General features: G+C 34.4%; 3 protein-coding genes across 7 annotated transcripts in view; 1 reads left to right on the forward strand and 2 right to left on the reverse strand.

The window, feature by feature from the left end:
• Positions 1-46: 46 nt before the first annotated feature.
• On the reverse strand, positions 47-16515 carry LOC122398113 (nucleosome-remodeling factor subunit NURF301). Of its 4 annotated transcripts, XM_043397717.1 has the most exons (28): positions 16243-16515; positions 13134-14185; positions 12438-12720; positions 12132-12340; positions 11674-12042; positions 10418-11605; positions 10151-10341; positions 9431-10054; positions 9169-9341; positions 8765-9083; positions 8366-8675; positions 8145-8280; positions 7587-7867; positions 7368-7508; positions 7164-7274; positions 6881-7068; positions 6547-6807; positions 6240-6459; positions 5853-6173; positions 5593-5781; positions 5289-5519; positions 4895-5204; positions 4618-4822; positions 3782-4044; positions 3546-3713; positions 3265-3460; positions 3101-3185; positions 47-3020 (listed from the first exon to the last, which is right to left on the reverse strand). In XM_043397717.1, exons 2-28 carry the CDS (start codon positions 14170-14172, stop codon positions 2818-2820), a joined length of 8214 nt encoding a protein of 2737 aa, XP_043253652.1. In that variant the 5' UTR covers positions 14173-14185; positions 16243-16515; the 3' UTR covers positions 47-2817. The 4 variants fall into 4 exon arrangements, with proteins under 4 accessions (XP_043253652.1, XP_043253654.1, XP_043253653.1 ...); XM_043397719.1 differs by lacking the exon at positions 16243-16515 and having other exon boundaries at positions 7587-7834; positions 13134-14564; XM_043397718.1 differs by lacking the exon at positions 16243-16515 and having other exon boundaries at positions 5289-5501; positions 13134-14564.
• LOC122398114 (probable aminoacyl tRNA synthase complex-interacting multifunctional protein 2) lies at positions 15827-18604 on the forward strand. Of its 2 annotated transcripts, none has more exons than XM_043397720.1 (4): positions 15827-16166; positions 17001-17150; positions 17400-17610; positions 17685-18604. In XM_043397720.1, the coding sequence occupies exons 1-4, from the start codon at positions 15984-15986 to the stop codon at positions 18047-18049; spliced, it is 909 nt and encodes a 302-aa protein (XP_043253655.1). In that variant the 5' UTR covers positions 15827-15983; the 3' UTR covers positions 18050-18604. The 2 variants fall into 2 exon arrangements, with proteins under 2 accessions (XP_043253655.1, XP_043253656.1); XM_043397721.1 differs by having other exon boundaries at positions 15830-16148; positions 17685-18598.
• A 1142-nt stretch (positions 18605-19746) lies between these two features.
• LOC122398544 (protein sidekick) overlaps positions 19747-23837 on the reverse strand; it is a 38365-nt gene continuing 34274 nt past the window's right edge. Inside the window, exons 19-28 of the mRNA XM_043398527.1 lie at positions 23604-23800; positions 23302-23541; positions 23018-23215; positions 22808-22949; positions 22455-22733; positions 22208-22228; positions 21439-21596; positions 21213-21375; positions 20770-21098; positions 19747-20678 (exon numbers count right to left, since the gene is read on the reverse strand). Of these exons, the coding sequence (XP_043254462.1) occupies positions 20436-20678; positions 20770-21098; positions 21213-21375; positions 21439-21596; positions 22208-22228; positions 22455-22733; positions 22808-22949; positions 23018-23215; positions 23302-23541; positions 23604-23800 (1970 nt within the window). The 3' untranslated portion in view covers positions 19747-20435. The remainder of the gene's footprint in view (positions 20679-20769; positions 21099-21212; positions 21376-21438; positions 21597-22207; positions 22229-22454; positions 22734-22807; positions 22950-23017; positions 23216-23301; positions 23542-23603; positions 23801-23837) is intronic.

Below are 23837 nucleotides of genomic sequence, written 5' to 3' on the forward strand. Positions count from 1 at the left end.
AAGCAATTACAAATTAAAAAAGGTAAATTAACATACTATGCTCTCCTCTAACTTATATTTATAGTGCAATAAAAACAACAAAGTTTATGATTAAAATTAGTACAAATATATTTATTATAAACTAGTAATATTAGATTTAGACGAATATAGTTATGTAATCACACTTTGTTGCTTTTTTTTCTTAATAGAAATAAACACCTTGTTACATGATTAATAAGCGGGGAGTGAAATGGAGCAGCGTAAAATTTACACGGCTGCAAATTTCTTCACCCAGTTTTTACACTTCAGTAGCATGCCAAAAACTTACACGGCTAAATATCTATTACATGTTTTAAAGTGTTTCTACAATTTTTTACAGAAGAAATTTTACCCCAATACATTGTCGAATGTCGCACTTACGTAAGAAAAGAATCCTCGACAGAACGATCGTAGTTCGGCAAAGATTATCTTAAACGCATTCACAATTTCAAGAGTATTTAACGATTTTATATGAGTTTACATGCGTCTCGTGAAAATTAAAGGATTGATTCTTTGAGATACAGTTTATATCTTCCATCTGTCTCAGACGATAAACAAAGCTAGTAAACGTTGTGTTACTTTTAGATTGGCGCACTTATTCCGCTCGTAAAAGTGTCTTAATGCAAATATCTCTTAATACTTGTTATAATCAATAACTTATTAATATTTGTTCAGAAGTCTATACGAGTCGGAACTGTTCTGAGGCAAAGCGGAAGAATTTAAAATATATGCGCGATCTCAAAGATTAAATCCGTCGGGGCATCCTCGCCCGAAATAAAATACTTTTTAAAATGTTCGCTCGAATCTTTGCTGTTTGCCGATCAAATGAACATTAATTGCAGATACAGAAGTGATCGCAGCAAAGAATTAAGCAAGCAGAAATAAAAAAAAAAAAAGAACTCATATAACAAATAAAACAGATATACCGACATATTTTGGAAAAAAAATTTTTTTTGAAGTACATTACACAAAGATAAAATAGTGCCCTAATAAGTGTAACGAGACGCATAATCGATCACTCTGTGCGAGTTCGTAGTAAAGCTAATGCGGTGTATAAATCTGGGCAAAGTAACGAACTATGTATTCTGTAACTATAATCGAAAGTCGAAGGTAAAAAACAGATCAGTGCCAGGTTTCGTGAACTTTGAATTAAAAATACTGTACAAGCATTATCCTGGCGAAAATGTACAACCTGCTTTGAGCGATCTGCTTTCATTCACTTAAACAAATGATTGACGATCGAAAAAGACGCGTCTCAAACTCGTGAAACATACAGTTATTGTACATATACGAAGCCACGACTCTCCCAAGTTCTCACTATCAGAGAACAGGTTTTGTTTCCTTACGAGAATACATTAAACCCTCACAGAATAAATCTACACGTAGTTTTATTCACAAAAGTTTTAGTTCTTTGACGACCAAGAGTCAAATATTTACTATTTACTTTCACCCTTGTATTTCATTAGTGAAACATCAGAAGCAACTTTAATTTTATTGCTTCTTTATATGAATATGTATTTACGTGTGTGTATGTATTTGTTTGATAAATGTCCACGAAATAATATTGCCTCTTTATATTCATTGAGATTATAGATACCGAACATACTCATAGTTTTATTAGCTAAAATATAAACAATATTTTCATCGAAATTAGTTCCTTGCGTTTAACTGACTTTTTCCCCCTATATATCCTCATCATATCAGAACCAAAATTCTATTACAGTCTATTCCCTTATAGACACTTCTACTTGGATATATACAAAGCAGATGTTCCTGCTATACTTCTTACAAGCTAACATCGTATGTATTACTTATAAACAATTTGATAGAAAATTTATGTGATAAAACAACATAATAATAGTTACTTGTGAGCACAATAAACAAATTTGTACAATTTATTATGCGCTTGCTAAATAGTTCTTACGTCTACGTGAGAGAAAATTTGTAGTCTTCATCTGTTAGATGAAACTTAATGATGTTGCGATTGGACCATTTTCCTTTTCTTTACTGTATGCTTGTGATTAACTTCCGAAAGACTTTCCATCATTTTTGTCATTTTTTCACGGATTCGCATTGGGTTACTAAAAAGTCATCGTTCTAAACGCTCACGTGGCACTGATTTGATATATTTGTTAATTATTTTCATGACATGCATAATTACATGTATTTCATAAATGTACATAAATATTGATGCTTATACAGGAATTCTGAACCACAACTTCTTCTGAAAAGAGAAATGGAAGAAATGTTTTTCTTAACAGCATGAACATAACAAATATTTTTAAATTGCACATTTTTCGCTTCTAATTTTATCTTTCTTCAATAAATGATACAAGCGCAAACGCTTTATTTTCATATATAAATAAATAATAAACGTCATTACTTTGACAATGTATATGGTATTAACGTTATCTCGAATTTAAACGTTAAATTAAAATTTTACTAATACTTGATTCTTCTTTAAATGAAAAAGATTGTTTTCACATTACATTTTAACTAAATATGAAATTATTGTATGCATGACGTGGTTTGATTCTGCAAGTTTTGGTTCAAAATTCACTGTTCAGCATAATTAAAATAAAGTTCGTCTTCACGAAGGCAAATGAAACTGTTCACACAATTCTAATAAATAGTGGACATATATGTCCTACTCTTACGTACTTATGGCTACTCTGAATGTCTCTTTTCTACGTGTACTGGCACAGATCGATCCTTTTACACTGCACGAAATTAAACCGCTGACGCTTTGCACTTCCACTATTTATAGTTACAGTTTTCTTCTTTCTTTTTTTTTATTGCTTACTTTCCTTCAGAAAACTTTTCTCTCAAGCTCTTGATTTTGTGAACAAAATAAGTTTCTAAGGATTCTGCACACTTAAAGAAGGGTGACTCTTTTGGATTATAGTAACGACAGTTGTCAAATATCTTTGTCATATCTCCAATGAATTCACTTAACTTTTTATAAGATCTGTCGTTTATCCTTAACTCTATCGTCTGTAGATCTAGAAGTACAATTAATAAAAACAACACATTAATAAAATTTACAGTTTCAGTTTTATAATTTTATTAATAATACACTTACCCATTGGTTCCTTTATGACTTTATAATAGTCCGGTGCTTCATTTGGATCCACTGGCTCCATAAACGGCCAAGCACTCTTATGTGCCTAAATGTTAACATTTATTATATTAATATTACCGTATTAAAAGTAACATGATCTTTATTCCTTTACACAACTACTTTACCTGTATCTGTTTAATTAATTTCTTTAAGAGATCAAGATCTTTTGCATTAAGATTTTTCATATTAGCGAAATTAACAGAAGAGTTTCGTTGACAATTTGGACAAACATATTCATCGATATTATCTGCTTCCGACTGAAGGATACCTACGCATCGGCCATGGAACCAATCTTGACACTTGTCGCAACATATATAAAATCTATAGAAATGAAAACGTTAATTTCGATAAAAAATAAAAAAACTACGAATAACTGATAAACATTGGCCATTTTTATGTTACGCACTGAGATTCGTCGTAAGGCTGTTTACATAGGCAATATAACTCTTGCGTGTCTCTTGCATGTCTGCATTCAGTACAAACGAATTCTGAAAGTGTTTTACACATTTCTTCCGTGATACCCACACAATCTCCGTGAAACCAATTGTTACAGAGATCACATCCCACATAAAACCTAATACAAGAGGATAACCGTGATCGTTAAACATGCGTCGTTAAAGTTATAGCTTATTTAATACGTACTTCGTTTCATCGTAAGGTGTTCTGCACAGGCAATACAACTTCTCTTTTTTAATTCTATTTGGAGTAGCTGTGGTCGAAGCACCAGGTGGTGTGGTGCTATTTCCTTGCGCCTTATATTTCTTTGGCCTTCCACCTCTGTTTGGTGGACTAACTTGTTGAGCTATTTGAGCGTTTGCTTTACGCTTTGTACTTCCCACTTTAACTTCGTCCTGTTTATGCCTTTCTGCCTTCGTTCTCGAGGCCAATTCCGCCGATAGATCCTTCTATAATTCAGGAAAAAAGTATATTAACGCTCCATATTACATGGATCATCGTTTGCCTAGAGTTTTTCATCCACATTCGATTTGCATATAATGGATTGATCATTAAACTTATTTTCTTCTTTTATTCTTTTACAAACGTATATGATTAATTAGTAATTATTGTATTCAATATTTTTCTTTGTTCATTCAATTGTTTTAATGTTTCAATGACGCACGATAAATAAAAAGACAAAGTCAGATTTTGGAAATATAAATATACAAGTATGTATGGCTTAAACTTACACAGGGTTAATTTTTTTTTACGATTATCTTTTACCTTTATTCTGCCCATAATATGCAAATCAATATGTGTCGTATTTCACTTCACTTCACATAAAAATATATATTTTAAAGTGTTAATTGTTCCGAAGAGTTGTTGTTCCCGTGTCGAACTACTCTGTTTTGAAGTTATCATCTGATATAAATTAAAACAAGAAAAAAGAACAATTTTTACGTTGTTTAAAAATACAGATAAATAAGAAATGTACACGATAACGAATGCTAAAATTATACTGGATACGTAAAGTGGCATACCTGAATGTCTATTTGTAATTCCTTTTCAAGCAATGCTCTCTTTTTAAGAATATCCTTCTTAAGTAGTTCTTTATGTCTGAATAACAAAACTTGCATTCGAGAATGCACTTGCTGCTTCCTTCGTAACTCTTGACTGTCTTTCAGCTTTGCCGCTCGATTTTTCGGCGTCGATTCGTTCTCCGTTTGTTCAGCGATTTTTTGTACTCTACACGACACAAATAATGATCAGATACACAGACGTCACAAAATATCGCATTATTTTATAACGAAAACTTACTTTGGAGTTTCACGATTCTCTTGCTTTGGTGCGGGTTTCTTTCTAGGCGTTTCCGCCCATTCTGTATCTTGATCGTGTGTTGTTGATTGTGCACTTGTAGGTGTGGTCGTTGTTGGAATGTTGGAAGGCGCCGGTCTTTTACGAGATGGAACACGCGGGGTCGTGATCGTCGGTGTTGCGTGGGTTTGATTAGTGGCTACCGAATTCTCGACGCTACCTTTCATCTGTTTCTCTTGATATCGTTGCAGCTGAAGCAGCTTCTCTTCTATTTCCGGGTTAAGATTTTCTTGTTTCAATGCATTTTTAATAGCTAAAAATGTTTAGAATAGTTGTTGACATCATACAAAGTCAAAAAGAAAAGAAACGTATTCGCATTATTCATGATCGTACTAACTTTGTTGGATGTAATCAGGCGTTAAAATAAATTTGTTAGCCGATGAGTCGTTTCCTTCTTTTAAAGACTGCAAAGGTTGCTGGCCATTGGCCACGTTTGTTTTCTGAGACTGCTCTTCTGAAGGAACAGTGTGTTGTCCAACTTGCTGAACAACTACTTTGGGCTTTTCAGGAGAACTTGGTGTAGTTGTCGGCGGAAGCTCTGGAATGCTTTCTGTTCCCGTTTGCGGTTCTATTGTAATCAGAATGCAATTAACAATCTCAGAATTGTACAAATTAAAACGTAGAAAATTATTAATACGAACCGGTCGCTGCTGGAGGTGACACAACCGGTTGTTGTGTAGTTTGCTGTTTTGATGTTGGTGTAGCGGGTGTACTCGCCGTTGTAGAACTCTGCGAGCTTTGAATCGCTTGTTGACTATTTGGCGCAGGCTGAACAGCTAAGTAAATCTTAGTAGGCCCTAGTACTCCTTGTTTTCCTGTTGTAGCTTGAGCTAAAAAATTGCGCACGAAATAAATACACCAAATAATTTTAAATATGCATACAATAAATATTGCCTCGGACCTTTAAGCAATTGTTGTTTGACTTGCTGTTGGACCATTGCAAGCTGCTGTGGGGTAAAGTCTGCACCTTGCAGACCTTGTAAAACTATACGAGGTCCTTGAGTAGTTTGTATAACTTGAGCAGTGACGCATTTAATAACAGTACCAGGTGGTTGGCCAGCTAGCAAAGATGCTTCTACGCTTCCGGGTGCTGGAGCCGTCGAGGTCTGATTCGTTGAGGTCGTGGTAGTTGGAGTTACATTCGTTGACGCATTGGTAGCATTATTAGTCGTTTCAGTTGATTGTGCTCCCGTTGTTGTTTGAGCAGATTGCAAGGCAGGAACTAAAAAAATTAATATGAACGAGCAAATTATATGATTCACTCCGTAGAGTTTTTAAGATAACTAACCTTGTTGTTTAGTTGGCGTTACAGCATTCTTAACTATGATGCTACTATTTGCTGAATTTAAATGCACGATTTGATTGCCTGTCGGAGTACTACGAATTACCACTTGATGGCCACCGATTGTCGTCAATTGAGCTTTACCCGTTGCAAGTTGTTGAGCTAAGTTAGCATTAGTGACTACTATTTGATTTCCACTGATAACTTGACCGCTAGATGATAGAACCTATATGATTAACGATATATTAGCATTAAAATAGTGTAGTCTAATATAGAATGGACAAAAAGAATCACACAATTTACTAATACATACTTGTGCACCCTGTACAATTTGCCCGGTGTTAGCCACCACAATAGCACTCTTTGTTGATTGAGTAGGTGTAGTTGCAATGGTCACAGTTGCTGTCGTTGAACGTTGCGCAGTCTGCACAGCCTGCTGGGACTGTGCTTGTGATTGTTGTGCTGTTTGTACTTGCGTTGCATTCGTTGCTGCTTTTGTCGAACTGGTTTTAGTAGCTGTAGTATTAGGTGTAGCGACTGTTTTAGTTGTGGCTGCTGTAGTAGTTGTTTTCACCTTTAAGAACAATTTCATGAATTAATAAACGCATCTTTCTATTCAATTATTTTCATAATTTAGCAAATTTTACTTGTGTAGTTGAGCTCGTTCCACCAGTTTGCGCAAGACTAGTTGTAATTGCTTGGCCAGTATTTAATACATGTAATTTTCCGTCAGGCATTTGAACCAATTGCTGACCAGGCATTAAACCTCGGACTTGTAATTTTCCATCCGGTCCTCTTAAAATCTGTACTTTCTGCTGAATTTGTTGTACAGGTGCTATTTGATCAAACACACACAAAAATAATATATTAATTAAATACAAACTATAATTTAATAATCTAATCAACGCGATTAACATAATAGAAATGTACCTGCTTGACCAGAAACTTTAATCAGAGACTGCTGCTGGTTTCCAGTTTGCAATTGCGTTTTTGGTAAAATGCTTGTAGGTCCGGAAACAACTTTTGTTGTACCATCAGCGGCTATTTAAAATGAAATATTAAATATATATAAATGATTTTAAAATTGATTTTATAGTTCATAATATTTAATAGTATGTTTAATTTAGTATTTACATTTTGCCATATAAATACGCCTGGTGCCAATAAAAGTCTTGTTTTGCGTTGGAGTCGTCAAAAGAGATGTTAATTGTGATTTTGTTCCACTGTTTGGGTTTGCTGGTATCGCAACTTTGGATACTAATTTAACTGTACCGTCTATAGCAAATAACGAATAGTTTCAAATCAACTGTAATTAATTTTAAAACAAGTTTAAATATTAAATTTGAGTTTTACCATGGCCAGAGTTAGCGGTAACTTTAACAAGTTGAGTAGGCGAAGCAGAGTTAGCTGGACTTTTGAGGGTTTCTAATGCTCGCTTTTGTTGGTGAGCGGCTCTTTGCATGCGTAACTGCTGCTCCATCTTCTCTTTGATCTCCTCAGGCGTTGCTTTGCCACTGACAAGTTGATCGTTAATACCGGAATTCGATCCTGTGCCACGATTAGAACCAACACCTATGGACTGTGGCTGACCCGATCGACTCCTAGTAATAATCTGGGCATTAGCCTTCTCTAACCTGGAGAGGACACACACCCAAAGGAGAGTTAGTATCAGATGGTGTTAAGTGAGGATAGGTCAGAATCTGAGTGATTTTATAAGGTGCAAGTGTAAGGAATTCAATACAATCGCTTCTCATTAAACTTTACTGAAATTGGATGTTAAATTAGAAAAAATAACGAAGAAAAAAACTCAATGTAATAGCACTCCAAACGACATACAAATTTTAATAGAAACAGGAACGTTAGAAATACACTCAATTTCATGAAATAGCTAAGAATTGTGTAAAAACAAACCTGTCGCCATATTGTTTAATTTCCCATAATTCCAATTTATCCTCGTCGACCCATTCTTCTGTGACTTGTGGTTCGGTGCTTTGTGGCGATTCTGGTCTTTTTCTTTTTCTAAGACCACTTCTTATAGATGTAACTTCTGTAAAGTATAAATCATATTTCAAGTGAAGAAGTTTCCTTCGTCGAGTTATAATTATTTTACCTAATTTATTTATTACACCTACCTCTGACTTGTTTTGGAAGTTCCAAAGGTATAACAACTTTTCTGCGTAAGTACTGTGTTTTATCTAAAAACTGACCAACGTGACGATGTTTAAGAATCTCCAATGACATGATCTCTGTATCCGTTGTGATCTGATGTTTTCCGTCCGTGGACAATGGCTTTGTAGCCATATCATCCCATCGAAGACACCCCCATAATATTCTTAATTGAAGAGCTGCTGCGGCTAATGATTTTATCCCGACTGTTCGATATAACCAGCAAGTTTTAAATAACGGTCTGGGACATGGATAAGGCCACACCGACAAATTTGCCTGATATTAACGAAATAAATTTGAATTAATTGAAAAAATATGCGAATTTCATTTTGTTATAATTAATGCGAATTTAACGAAATTAGTACCTTAGCCATATGATGGAAACCTTGAACTGGTACTCGTCCACCGACCCTAGACAATTTACGTAATTCGTGTTGCGGAAGTAGCAATATACTACGATGTTTATTTTTTGTACTAAATGTAGAACACAGAGGATATTTAACTGGGGTACGCTTCTTTTTTCGATCCGCCAAAGAAATTGCAACTTTTTTCAAATAGACTTTCCCTTCGGTTGAAACAGCAGTGTACACTCTTTCTGTACCATCTGCGTTCAATTCTTTAGCCACCGTGCTTCTTTGCACGGTTCTTCCTCTCCGATTAACGATTATTGTCTTTTGTCCAGTGCTGTTGGCATTACCAAAAATATAATCCATTGATTAGTTAAGAAAAATTGGTAGATTAATGTTCAATTCTGATTTAAATTGATTACCTCATCTTAGTCTCGGATGAAAATGTAACTGAATTTTTGGAAGTCGTATTTTCTTGCATAGTTTTCACAACACCATCGACTGTTTTTATAGTCTGTGTTGTAGTTACCGTTGTAGTGGTAATTACGTTATTCGTTGTAGTCGTTACTACACCAGGCTCGGACTTTATGTCATTCTACAAACGAGTAAAACATTTTAAATTTCATGAAAGATAAAGCCTATATCCAATTGAAACTTATTTGTTATTAAATGCATAGAACTTACCACATTAGATTCAAGTTTTATTTTTTTTAGAGGAGGCGTAGTTCCTTCTCTTATTACATTAGTGGCTGGTGTTTCTTCGGTGCAATGCGTTGCCAAAGCCACCGCGGATTCTAAATCTTTTTTAATCGCATCTTTAGCCTCTTCGCTCCCTTCAATTTTTGATTCACTCTGTGATAAATTTGCAGACGCGGCCGCTAAACTCGACGGCGATTGATTGTTATTCAAAGCATTGGCTTTTTTTAATAATGTGATGAGATCACGTTTTAATCTGGCTTTCTGGAGACACATAGGTGAGTAACATGTAGATGTTAAACTCTGCGTTGTGGTAGCAACCTTTCCTGGGGGTGTTGTCATATTACAATATCGTGAATAACAACTACCATTTTTATTCAGTCTCATATTTGCATATTGAGCTTTGACGTGCTGAATACGCTTCCCTATCACTGCCAGCATTTCTCTAGCCGATGAAGATATAGTTTTGGTTGGTTGTTTTCCAGTAAGAATACTTTGCAAGGAATTATCTCCGCCGTCTGTATCGCTTTCTTCGTTATTTTCTATGTCAACTTCGGAATCTCCATCAGCTTTTTGATTTGTTAATTGATTCTGTAGCTCTTTTGATTTCTCCTAAAATATGATCATATGTTAATTCTATACAAAATATATCAATAATACTTCAACAATTTTATTATCGATTTGTTCTTATTGTAAATGTTTACTCACAGACTGCAATAATCTTCTTTCTTCCAAAAGTTTTAAATGTGTTCTACGTGCAAGAAAATCATCAATTCTAATCTTTTTAGCAATTTTCGGATAATGAAGTCTCCCATTGGTCGTTAGTGCTTTAGTAATATCAATTTCTTCGAATTCTTTGATTGGTGTAAAAACTTTCTCGATTTTCATGCCAGCTAAAACTAAAAAAAAAAAGAAAAAAAGGTTGATAATGAAAAATTTATGTACACAGTTAAAATTTACTGATGTGATACATACATGATAAATTCATCTTCGTTTCTTGCTTAATCGTCTGCGATTCCGTTTTTGTTGTCGTTTCTAGTTTTGTAGCCGTTTCTGCATTATTTTTATCTTCTACTGGTTCAGTTTTTATATTTTCTGTTTTACATTCTTGCTTTACCGAAGTATCAGTACCATCTTTAGACGATTCTTCCTCTTTGATTTCTTGTTTTATTTTCACTTCTACATTATTCTCTTCCTTTTTAGACGGACAGTATTCCTTTATTAAGAAATCATAAGTAGGAGGATCTAAAGCCAAGATCTTTAGCCCCTCCTGATCTTTAATTTGCACCATAATCTTCTGAGGACCGACTCGAAGGCCTAATTTTGACATGTCGGATAATTTATAACGGCGGCTAGCAGAAACCCATAGCCAACCACCTTGACCATGTACACGGTATTCTTCTCCTTTTTGTTTCCAGACTTGATGTTTCAAGCCTAACGTATATTTGACAAAATTAAATAAACGATTACGCTCTTCTTCGTCTTCCCTTTCCTTTTTATCTTTCTTATCTTGACGCTTTTTTTCTTCCCGTTCGAGAGCCGTTACTCTTTGTAATTTCACGTGTCCGAGTTGATCATGCCATACACTGGCAAACACTACTGATTTGATGCATGCTTGTAATACAATAAGGGCACGCGCAAAATCTCTGGGATTTACGCAAGCACCCACTGCTGTGGTCCAAGGTTTGCGAAGTAGAGGCCAATTGGTATGCATAAATGGTGCTTGAATATTACTTTCCAGTTGAAGAATTGTCTGACGCAGTGTGCTCACCAGAAGAGCACGAGTTCCTGTCAAACTTCCCACCCATTTAAATTCGGAAGCCTGCGTGAGTGAAAATTTATGCGACAAATGTCTCTTTTTGTCGCGTTCTTCGTTACGCTGAGCCTTGTTCAGAGCAATGGGATTGGTGCTGTATTGATTCACGTATGATTTAAAAGTGTTATCCATTCCCAATTTAAAAAGATGTGTACCAGAAGCTATTTGATGGGCTTTCTGTCTTGTTAATCTAGTACCGTCCCCTTCCTCTTTTAAACTTTTATCTAACTTTTCTAATTCTTCCTTTGATAATTGTGCAGTACTTCGCCTTTTTAAATCATCCATATTGAATGTTCTGGGCTGCAGCGATCCCGTTTTTGATCTTGTTACAATTGTATGTTTCTTCCCTGTAATACGTTATTGATTAATAAAATAGTCAATATTTCTAGCAAAAACTTATAATTATATAACTTACCATCTTTACCAATTTTTGATACACCCTCTTCTCCTTCTAATGCTTCTTCATCGATTTCTTCAGACGACGAAGTGGATGTATTAGCTTTAACACCTTTACTCGCTACGTCTACGGATAAATCAGTGTCTACGCCATCAACCTCTACATTTTCTGCAACCATATCTGGGACATTTTCCCTTGTAGACAATTCTTCAGATGGTTTTACTTCTTGCTGTTCTGTAACAGCTGCTAATCGTTCTTCGAGCGAGTCTGTACCTTCGTGTATTCTGCGTACCATTTCTTCAGCTTCTTGTCTCTGTTTCTCCTTCCTCTCCTCTTCTTCCTTCTCTTGTTTTTCTTGACGTTCTTTTTGTAATCTTTGTATAAGACCTAAATTATAAAATATTAGGTAAAGTCATTAAGTATCATATTTTAAAAGCGCATATAAAGTATGTTCTGCAGAATATAACAGAACTTACTGTTTTCCACTTCTAGGTATGATTTTTTGTTACCCTTGTATTGATTAGTAATTGATTCTGTAAGTTCCATTTGTCGTACAATTTCATCTTTATAATCTGATAATTCTCTATAAAGTGCAACTTCCATTTCATTACGGTCAAAGCAAAGCATTACTTCTTCTAACTGTAAAGGTGTACTGTAATACCAAACTTCACCATCTTCACTTTCACTATAATGTACATAATAATATTGTATTAAATTAAAACAATGAATATTTTAATGATATTTTTTAATTACACAAAACAGTTATACAATCAGTATCTTACACAAAAACTCTTCTTCCAAGAAACCAGTATTTTCTACCGTGTCTGTCAAATCCTAAATGTTCCTGACGACATAATGAACCATTTTTTTCAACATCAGGTATACAATCTGCAACTCCTGTCACTTTATGAGCTTTACATGTACTACACTGCCAGTCTTCAGTGGGAACATCGACTAATGGAGGTTCAACACACTCTAGGTGAAATACAGCTGGACAAGTTTCACAACATAATAAATCCCCCAAACGATGACAAACTCTGCAATGGTCGTCGTAATGCATATTCCCTAAGAAAAGATATTTACAATATATGTACACAGATTTACAAATAACAAAACGAAACAAAAATTATTTTTACTATTCAAAATAATTTTGTTTTTTTTCCAAATATAGAAAGCAAGAAAAGTATTTCAATATTAGTGAAATTACAAATAAAAATTAATAAACTTGTATAGAAATGAAATATTATCTCTTCAAATATATTTTCACTTTGTTAAATATTCGAATTACTAGTTTTAGCATTATATTTAAAATGTTTTAAAATTTATATATTTGTGCGGGTAAAAAAATAAATAATTTCAGCACGGACACATAAATTTTTCCTGCCGATTTAGAAATAGTTTTTATATTTCTGTAACAGATAATTGTTAGGACAAACATGTACAATAAACAAAACAATATGGAACACCATTTAACATACCTTCGTGCAACAGATCTTCTCTTACTGGATTTGTAATGAGAAATTGATCAGTCAAAAATTGCAACACCTTGATTCTGTCTTCAATAGAAGTAAAAGGATATTCACAGGTTGACAAAATGTGTAAAATATTTTCATCAAAGCACTTGTCGCTTTCTACATAAGAGCGTAGCACTTCTGGCCAAGACATAGAATCCACAAAATATAAACTAACATTCACAGAGTCTTTTTGATCAAGAGGACCAAAGTGTGTCTGCTGAGAATCTTCTTCTCTAAGTAGAGCTTTGATAAGCATAATATGTATTTCAGCCAATAAATTAGTTTGATCCTCGCACACAAGAGCAGCACAAAAATCTTCAAATCTGAAGGCCGAAAGACGCACCAAAGTGCGGAAGTGTCTCAGTACTTCGTATATAGATAAAGATGGCATAACAAATTCCTTAGGGACTAATAGGTCGTCAGAAGATTTAGGTAAGATCAGTGACGGCAGTTCCCTGTTTTGAAGCCATAACGGTTCAGGACTTGGCGGTCTCTGCTGGCTAAGCAGTGTCTTGCGGGGTGTACCACTGGTAGTGCTATAACTGGAGAGGGAGAAGTCACTGTCACTGGAGGGATCAGGTTCTTCTATACTTTCAGAGGAATCTACATCACTTTGTAGAGGATCCTCTTCACCATCGCTTTTGTCACTTGACTCATCACCAAAATCCGAGCCATAATGATATTCAGAGTCGTTGTAGTCGACATTTGGATTGTAACCTCGGCGATGGTATACACCAGAACTTGAATGGCCACCTTTACGAGAATGTCTTTCCCTGGGTCCTCGGGATTTACGAGTCCGCGTACTTCGTCTGCTCTCTTCACTTTCAACTGGTGACGATGGCCTCGATGGCGTTGGCGTACTCGGCTGTGAATTTGGCGTTTCCGAACCCTTGTTTTGCAAATATTTTGGCTTCTTCATAAGATGATACTGAAACTTTTTCGGCCTTTCCAGGACCACCGACTTTGGGGGTCGGCCCCGTCTCTTCGACCCTCTTCCCGTCATTGTCTGTCACCCACTGTCAACGAAATGGCACTTACTTAACACGTGGTTTGTGAAAACGCGCGCTTGTAAACAAATACAAATGACACCGTAGCAATGAAATGGAACCCATGTTTGTACTCTGATCTTTGCGCCATTTTTCGGCTACGGTCACGTGACCAAACACAATTCTTTCATGATTAAAGTTTCGATACGATCTTGCGTGGCTTCTACTTTTTGGTCAACGAACGACGATCACCCTCCCGTAACAATAAAAACCCGTTTTCCTATCAATAACGACGAAACTGGTTGCAGAAAATCATTCACTGACGCGAATGTAAGGGGAATTTACAATATCTGATCCTCTAAGAGAGCGCTGCTCCAATTGGCTCATCGAATCGCCGCCATGTCTGGCCTCGAACGCATCTACTCGAAAAGTAGACGAATTCTTCGACAAAATTTTCTTTTCCCCCGTTTTCGGCGATCTACAGCTCGACCACGTCCCTGTTGACCGAATTTCAGTGGGATTCATGCAATTTAGAAACCGTTTAATCGTTTTTCAATTTCTCACGAAACGTACGGAAGATCCAATCGCTTTCACCGTAACTACACAAGATCCTGTCAGATCAACAATAGGTGGCGACATGCGCGGTTGAAAAAACCCAATTCTAACCGCACTTCCGATAGAAACCTTTCGTCTTTTCCTCGTGTACTATTTTCGTTTTCCACACAAGTATTTGTATTTTAATCCACCGTGCTTTTTATCACGAACAAATCCTGTAATTAGCTCACGTATCCTATTGAACGAATTCGTGTTATCCGCAAGAGAGAAATCTAACCTTAGTTTGAGAGAAGCTTCGACAGAGGACACCACCTTAATTCCAATTTGTCGTATGTCGTTACGTCGGTACATATTTTTTTAACATGTACCATTGTATCAATTAAAAATGATCATAATTAATATGAAATAAAATTTTTCGATACTTATATCGTGTAATTTTCTAATAATAAATTCCTATTAATTAAGTGTACAAGCGACAAACGCGACATCTTTACGGATTGATACTAAAATTCTGTAAAGTTTGAACAGAGATTCTATACCCTCTACTCTTATATTACAATTCTTACAATTAACGATGCTTTTCTCTTTATAAATTTTTCAAAGCAAATGTATATCAAAGGGTTAAATTTAAATTTCATAAAAACTGTGTGTTTCCTAATGCATTTAGTAATAAGAAAAATATTACATAGCAGGTGTTGCCAATTGGAGAATCATATGAATAGTACCTATATAATCATAATTGAACGAATTAAGAGGTGTACTTGTCGAAAATAGATTGAAATATTGTAATTATGGACAAAGAACCTAAACGCATAATTCATAAACACAATATAAATCATGGAACCAATTTTACAGACATTTTAATTGTTGTATTCACTCGATTATTCCCTATATAAATAAGCGGACAATTCTCTCTTTATTCGACTATTTTGATAACTATGCAAATACAATTTCGTACACTATTGTGCGTAAACAGTGGCACGAATATTTCGGGTTAAAAGCAACAGAAACATTTCCCATGGTGTAATTCAGCGAAAATTCGCGGCGCCATCTTTGAAACGGATGTCGGTGGTCAGTGGTCGGGAAGCCAGTAGCGCCGGCATGACAGCACGACAGGGTTCCCAAGAGGGAGGAAGGGGGGGGGGGGCGAAAGAAAAATGGCTGTCTAGCGAAAATCGAGAAATACGAAAGACGAACGAGTGCGCGATGATCGAATGTGAACTCGAATTATTGGATTTTTTTTTAACGAATTAATATTGGAAGAACGAACGAAATGCTAAACGAAATGACAATGTACGCTTTGAAACCGATCGTTTCTTTGCCACGAATGTTGCATCGCACAAAAGTGATGTACGAAATGCGAAATATTCACGAGGAACGATCAAGAGACGACCATACGGAAGCCGTGGACGAGACTGTGCCTGATATCACTGAGCAGGTTATCAGCTTTTTGAAGGTTTTCATCATTTCTGTTATCCCGCCGACGTGAAAAACGCGTATCGCTAGTTAACTAGATAGAACGGTTTACTTACGCGTTTATCGTGCATGGTAGCTACGACTCTTTCTTCTGTCTCGAGCTTGTTGTGCATGACTCCTCCCAAAATTTCCACAAGCACTAATCACGATCGACCGGGAATATGGTTCTACAGGCTTGATCGATGCTTGCCCCTCCAATTTTTCGTCTAACAGGACACTACGCGGCCACGATACGCGAAAAATTTAGCTTGCTTAAAGGATAAGCGTGAACGCACCAATAATTATTATAGAAGAAGGGCAAGCTTACTAAATTAGAACTGCACTGAAAGCCACAAAGTACAGTTGTATAACCAAACACACATAAAACCTAACCCAGTGAAAAGATGTATATACTTTGTAGCTGTTTATTAGCATTAATCAACAATGTAACTGGTCAACTGTCAAATCTATAATTTATGACCATCTTTTTTTTTTTTTTAGAAAGTTTTTGTCATGTAGAATTCATAATATCTTTTCCTTTTCAGAATGCTATTAACATTTTCTAATTTTTATGGAAATTTATTGGAGAAAATACAGTAGCATGAACAGTGAAACATTTTGAAATGTATAGTGTGGAATCGTATAGTGTTTGTAAATGGCTCAAAGTAGTTTAAATAAGTCTTGCATTAAAATGTTTTTATTATTGAATGAGATAATTTATATTAGATTATTTGCAATGTCTTAAGTCTTCTTCTTAAATTCTATTCGGTAACAGAATGATTTTAATTTCTTGTATAAATGTTTTGAATACGTTAAAAGAAATATTTTATTTCAGAGTCCATTACCGGAATATAATGCGTTGGAAATGAGACAAGAGAAAATATTAGCTCAACTTGCTGAACTCAAGAAACAAGTATCAATGTTGTCTAATTTACTGAAGCAAACAAATCAGGCTGTTACAACTGATAAATGTCCTGAATATCAGGTAATGTTAACATCATATACAATGCATTCCTACTTATGTCCTTATATATTTTAAGCAGAAATTATTTTATACATAAATTATTCAATCATTTTTCACTCTACGGAATATCCATATTTATACAATTCAACTTATGTAAGATGGTCTAGAACAAATGAATTATTTAAGTTGAAGACTTACTACAATATTAAATAATTTTGCAAACAGAACTCTGAAAAAAAGTTAGCACAACAATAAATTGATTTTTTACAGGAGCCAGTTAGTATAAATCTTATTACCAATGTGAATCCAAAAAGGCCACCTTATTTTATATCAGCATTGCAAAAGGTGTGGAAGGATACTGATATTAAAGTACAAACTTATGTTCATTCGAGTATTATTGGAGAAGTGCCCACAGTCCATCAAGAAACTAACAATTCTCCTAAAAACTATGTTGTAAACTTATCATTGATCTGGAAAGATGGTAATGTATATTCGTATTTGTAAAAATATTTTAAATAGTAAGGAATACAGACTTATGATTAATTTTATTTTCAGTTGAAGATCTTGAACTTGTATGTGGCCTGCATGGTTACCACATAACCGGTGAAACGAATTTTTTAAAATATGTAAGTAGGTTATTAAATTCACACAATTACGAAAATTCCGACTGTGTAAAAGTGGTAAATACGATCGACTTGATATTAGATTTGTGTCACAGTATACAATTTCAAGAATCGTTAAAAAAGAAAGAAGAAGTATTGTCATCGATAGTTGATAAGTTAGATAGAAATTGGTCGAACAAAGAAAAGCCAGATATAGCAGATATTGCTGTGTGGTGTATAATTAAACAAGTATTTCCTGAAAAATGTCCACAAAAATTGAAGAAATGGTTTAATGCATGTGAAAAACATTTTGTATAAATAAACATCTATTGAATCAAAATCACTGTTGGCACGAGTACTTTCTTTTTACTTCTAATTTTGACAAATTTCGAAGCAAACTATTGGCCAAAATGACGAAAAAACATTATCGAAAAAATTACATAAATTTTATTAAAAGATTAACATGTATTTGAAATTTCTTGTACAGGTATATTATAATTCCAAATGCACTTTGATGTATTAAATATGATGATTAAATATGTTATCGATACATAGAAATGCATGTAGAAATACTTTTATTCTTGAACTGAAATGTTTATTGGCAGTGTTTCAAAAATGTTTCAATTTCATAATCTCGGGGAGAAAAAATAATGTTCCGCTATGACACAGGACGGTACTGATCGATGACTGATACCAGTAAATAGTAAAATTAACCCTATATAATTTGTGGAAACTAGAAAACAAGTTTTTTAGTACCAAGAAATAATGTCATGTAATAAAATATAAGAATACAGATCTTTTTAAAAGCAAATGTTTACCAAATAACTTGCAATCTAGTTTATGACACATATTAATTACGGTTTTCAGATAGTAATTAATATTCCGAGCATAATTACATAAAATTGTCCTGTAAATACAAACTTTCAGTTTAATTTACCAATTTTCTTTATCGCTCATTTATAATTAATAGTTGCTTTATTAAATATGATAATACTATAATTGTCATAATTTTGAGTACTCAATCATGTCCATTCATTTTCAATGTGTGTATATTTTTTAATTTCAGCGCATATTGTCACAGAATATTTTTCCCAATTTATTCAGTTTTCTACAAACTTGAAACATTTAGTTTGTATCGTTTCTATGGCCTTTTATTATAAAATTGGTACTAAACAAAGAAAAACATTTCATATATACATCAGTATCAGTATCAGTCTGAAATGTTTCTCGCGCTTAATGTCTGTCTTTCCTATGGAAGAATAATTACAGTGAGTAAATATTTTATGGTAAAAAGTGTAACTGTCCTAAATTGAATAAATCTGTGTATGATGATGTTTTGCAATACTGTAAGAGTGATATTATATACTACAAATGAATGAATTAATATTATTAAAAATTAAACAAATTGCATATATCTCTCATATGCAAACGTAGACGTATTAAATCTTGCTTTTTCATTCGACGATTTTATAAAATAATGGAGACAACTGATAAGTATCTATTGAAAAATAAGATAAATACCTGTTATATATGATTAATCGGCATAAACTTTTACCTAACGTTACCTAAGCTGTGCACTAAATGTACAGATGTCGTACCGATATATATTGCTAACTTTTAATTAATGTAAGTTTTATGTACATTATTTATTAAAGTATTAAGAAGTCACTTATAAATAGTTAGAAATGCACGCAGTCGCAGTTTGCGTAAACATTCATATGTTTACTATTTATTTAATACAATAACATTATCAGACTCAGGAATCTTTAGTGTATTAAAAGTTGATATGATAGGCCTGATTGTGAATTATTTTATAAATCTAAATTGATCTTTTACATTTTCTAATTCCTTTCTTACAGCACAGATACTTTATAAAATTGAATTAGAAATACTAAAGAGATCTCTTCTTTCAAGTTATAAAACTTGCATTGACAAGCGATATTACGATCAATGCGTTCGTTGAATAAGTATTTATTCTAAAAGTTTTTAACAAGGATTGCAATTTCATCGTACTTTTCATATTAATTTAGTATTAAAATATTGTTTCCTTTTTCATTTTAATAGTTGCTACCTGGTTGTCTCTGGCAGTTTTCGTTTTCATATTGTTCTTTGTTTAACTAATAACATTATTCTATTGCATTTTTATACGTCACGTCAACAGATGGCTTAGAAGTATACTTCTTATACTTAGAAAAATGCAAGCATTGCATTATTCGAGATCCGTGCAGCGTTCCGATTTAAATTTACTTAACAAAAGTAAAAATATTCATTATACACATTACGACCTTATCTAAAATTATAAATAATATGTATCTCAATATATCACAATATGATGGTGCCAGAAGCATTAAAATTACTATACGAAATGTCAGCGTGCGTGAAACACTCATGAATACGTGTTTCAACGTAAGTCTTTAACTCTGTATATATCAATTTCAGTGCTGAGCTATTAAAATTCTAACGAACTATCCCTAGTCTACGAGAACGATCCAAATTTTAACAACCAGTTTCTCCTTACATGTCTAGTAATTTTCAACTCTTTCTCCTAAAGTAACAATTCGCTTAAATAATTTTAAAATACTGGAACCAATCCTGACTCAGCACAAATTCATTTTAACTTAATAGTCGCATAACGATTTAAAGTGTCGTTATGTTAAACCGGCACCCTATCTACTTAATAAAAAGCTTTTCATTAAAAAATGAATTATACGAACGACGAGAAGCCAGGCAAAGGGGCTCTCGACCTCGCCATATTGTTCATAATAATTTGACCTCCGTTTAAACTGACAACAGCACTACCTTCGGGTTCAGAATCGGTGTATGATGAATAATTTCTAACTGGTTTTTGACGCTTCCACGACTGTCTCAGAGAATCATTTACATTAGCGTAATGATTTACGAAGGAATGTGGATCCGACTGTACACTTTCATTCTCACTTTCAGATCCCTGTAAAACGTACAAATTAAATACATTTGCCGCGGTAATGTGGTATGCTCAACCTGTATACGTTTTATATATTATTCAAGAAAATATTTACCTGTGAATCTGTTGAACTAATTTCAGAAGGTTTTTCTGTAACACTACTATCATCGGGATTTTCATCGTACCCCTTGAGACTTTCTTCATCGCTGTGATAAGCGACCGACGCTGGTGAGGGTCTAGGAGGTGATTTGCCTAGCATTGCAGGAGGAGGAGGGTGCATGGACTTTCTTGACAGAGTGTTTCTTTTACCCAAAGTACCACAAGCACTAGCCATGTTGATAGCTCCACCTCCTCCTTGTCTCGATCTATATAATTCTAAATCAGATTCTTGCCTATCATCCGTGTCCATTGCCATAGACTCCTCGAGAGTTTTTTGTGCTTCTTCTGAAACAAATATTCCATTACCGTTAATCGATGTCGCTTGCATTATATAGATCAGCATTTCTTAAACTCTCATCTTTCTTGATGTTGATTTAGACTCTGTGTGCAAAAACTTACGTTTATATTTGTAACTTTTACTTTTCACGCATAGCACCGCTATGACCATTATAATGATTATAATCGAGGCAGCAGCTAAAGTAACCATAAACCAAGTTTGTCTGTAGAACGGTCTGTGTTGTAAATAGGCATATTCAAGATACAGCTTTGATGGAGTTAATATCTATAAAAGTAACAATCACATTAAGCTCGGTGCATGGCAAATACCTTCGTCTGTATTATTTACCGTTTCTGTAGAATATGCCGGATAGCTGATGCCGTAACGATTGTACGATATTACTCTGAACAGATACGACGTAGACGGCAGTAGATTTTGATAGGATACCGAATATTCTGTTAATGGTCCATTACTACTGCGTACTATTGTCTGCCAACGACTGTCATCTACAATTACACGAACGCAAATAATGCTTAGTTTGTTTTAACGATGGGATTTCAACGCAGCCGAAAACTTCTGCAGGTTTTCTTGTAATTGTATTTTGCAAAAGAAAACGAAAGAAAAACAAAACACATTTCTTCTGCAATAAAAGATTTATCATAAACAGTTTCATTTCAGTGGGTTTGCTACGCAGTTGGTTAAACCATTTACTGATACTGATTTGGTAAACAATTGAAAACTTGCAAAGTTACGTTGTACGTTCTATATTGTATGTATATTTGAAGGACGTTGATAAAATATTAGATGTAGGAATTGATAAGTTAAGACTGTAGGAATATTGTTATCTAATAAGTCAAACTTCAGCTATTTGTTTGTTACAGTAAATTACAGCGGCATTCAATGTTAAAAATCTTCATATATCTTAATAGAATTTATGAAAAATGTCATGCTATGACATTATCATGCAATCAATAGTACAAATACCACTAAAAAAAACTCTAGTCACAGATTATTACAAACAGAAAGCCAATTTTAACACTAACAAATCATATTATACTGTTGAGACCATCTAATACAATAACTGACGCTCAATATATTTACGTGCATTGACACTTACAATGCTGCCATTCTTCCATTGCTATATCATTACAAAAAAGATAATATTAGTAATCGAAATAATACCATTTTGTAATTTTATATTAACGATACAAAATCATATAATAAAATAATTCTAATATTCTTCGTTATCTTTCATTCACGTAAATGCTTAATTTTTTACAGACACTTTTTAACGTTTCTTTGATTAGTTTTATGACGTACCGTCACTGATTCATTTTCGCAATTGAAGTACCTTATTTACTTACCTTTTCGACGTGTTTCAATGTAGTATCCCAAAATCGGTCCCTTTCCAGAAGCTCCATTAGTCCATTGTAATTCGACGCTAGACACTGTTTTAGTAACAGCAAGATTACTTGGCGCTATCGGTGAACCTTCTTGCGGACCTGTTGTAACATTTCCCGATATGGGTGGTCCAAAATCAATGGTTTGTGCGCGAACCATGAAGGTATACGTCTCTTCCTCTTCTAGAGGTTGGATTAGTAAACTTGTTTCTGTTACTTTTTGTTTAACTTGCTTACTAAAACCTTGAATAGCACAAAACATTATTAATGGGCGATCAACAATGCGTCAAGTATCTAGAATAATTTAAAAAACTTACGATCATTTTGTTCTGCTGTTTCGTAAGTAACAATGTAACCAACTATTTCACCGTTACGTAGTTTCGGTGCTTCCCAAGAAACACGAAGACTAGTCATTGTAATCTCTGAAAACTGTAGATTATGAGGTGGCCCAGGTATATCCTGTAAATAAAGTTTAATGTGATTTTATAATGTATTTTTTTATTAATCTCATTCGATTATGAATTTACCTGCTTAGTCCTGACGGTAATGGGCGGAGACCGTGGCCCATCACCGGCAGGATTAAATGCCAAAACTTGGATACGATATTCTGTGTATTTATCCAGAAAAACTAAGCTATGCGTTAAGTATGACGCTGGCACGACTTCTATTTCTTCCTCTTGTTTGTTCTCCAGTTCTTGAGGAGAATCGGTAACCAAATAGAAAATCTGAAACGAGAAATGTAAATGAATATACTCGAGAAAATATAATTTAGTATCATTTTATTTTTATAAATATATATAGCAAACATTACTTTATATCCTAATAAATCTCCATTCTGCATGTTAGCTTGGGGTGGTTTCCAACGTAACTGAACTTCCGTAGAAGAAATTGGTTCTGCTTTTAAATGTTGCGGTTCTCCCGTAGGAACCGCTTCTCCAACATACACGGTCACTGGAGGGCTCGATGGACCTTCTCCCTCAGAATTAAAGGGTAGTACCACTACCTCGTAATACCTATCTTCCGTTAGGTCACTTAAGACAATTTTTGTAGCCTATAATTTAACAATAAAATTTACTTAAAATTTTAGAAATATACTTTTAGAATTATACTTACTTTTATTCCTAAAACTTCTTCCTTTGGCGTGTCTTGAAGGGCCGTTGGAAAATCAGAAACTGGTTGATAAATAACGCGATAACCACCCGTTTCGTGATCTCCGCTCCAGTATACTTCGTCTATTGCATTCCAATGAACCTCTATACTAGAGGTTGTTATCGGAACAACTTTCAATCCAGTGACACCTCGAGAAGGTGCTGTAAATTCATATTACAACAATCCTACGTCTTTATT

The sequence above is a fragment of the Colletes gigas genome, unplaced genomic scaffold (assembly GCF_013123115.1).
Source record: "Colletes gigas isolate AHSC1104 unplaced genomic scaffold, ASM1312311v1 Colletes_gigas_Sc00011, whole genome shotgun sequence".
NCBI classification, from domain to species: domain Eukaryota; kingdom Metazoa; phylum Arthropoda; class Insecta; order Hymenoptera; family Colletidae; genus Colletes; species Colletes gigas.

Bases quoted from the DNA above. Each gene is read 5' to 3' on its own strand.
- LOC122398113 (XM_043397717.1), bottom strand. From the start codon at position 14,172: ATGACGGGAAGAGGGTCGAAGAGACGGGGCCGACCCCCAAAGTCGGTG. The intron at 5,782-5,852 runs GTCCGAGGCAAT...GCAATTTTTTAG, and splicing joins CAAACAACAATTGCTTAAAG to CTCAAGCTACAACAGGAAAA. The intron at 4,045-4,617 runs GTATGCCACTTT...CCTGAATTATAG, and splicing joins AATTACAAATAGACATTCAG to AAGGATCTATCGGCGGAATT.
- LOC122398114 (XM_043397720.1), top strand. From the start codon at position 15,984: ATGCTAAACGAAATGACAATGTACGCTTTGAAACCGATCGTTTCTTTG. The intron at 16,167-17,000 runs GTTTTCATCATT...ATTTTATTTCAG, and splicing joins AGGTTATCAGCTTTTTGAAG to AGTCCATTACCGGAATATAA. The intron at 17,611-17,684 runs GTAATGTATATT...TTTTATTTTCAG, and splicing joins ATCATTGATCTGGAAAGATG to TTGAAGATCTTGAACTTGTA.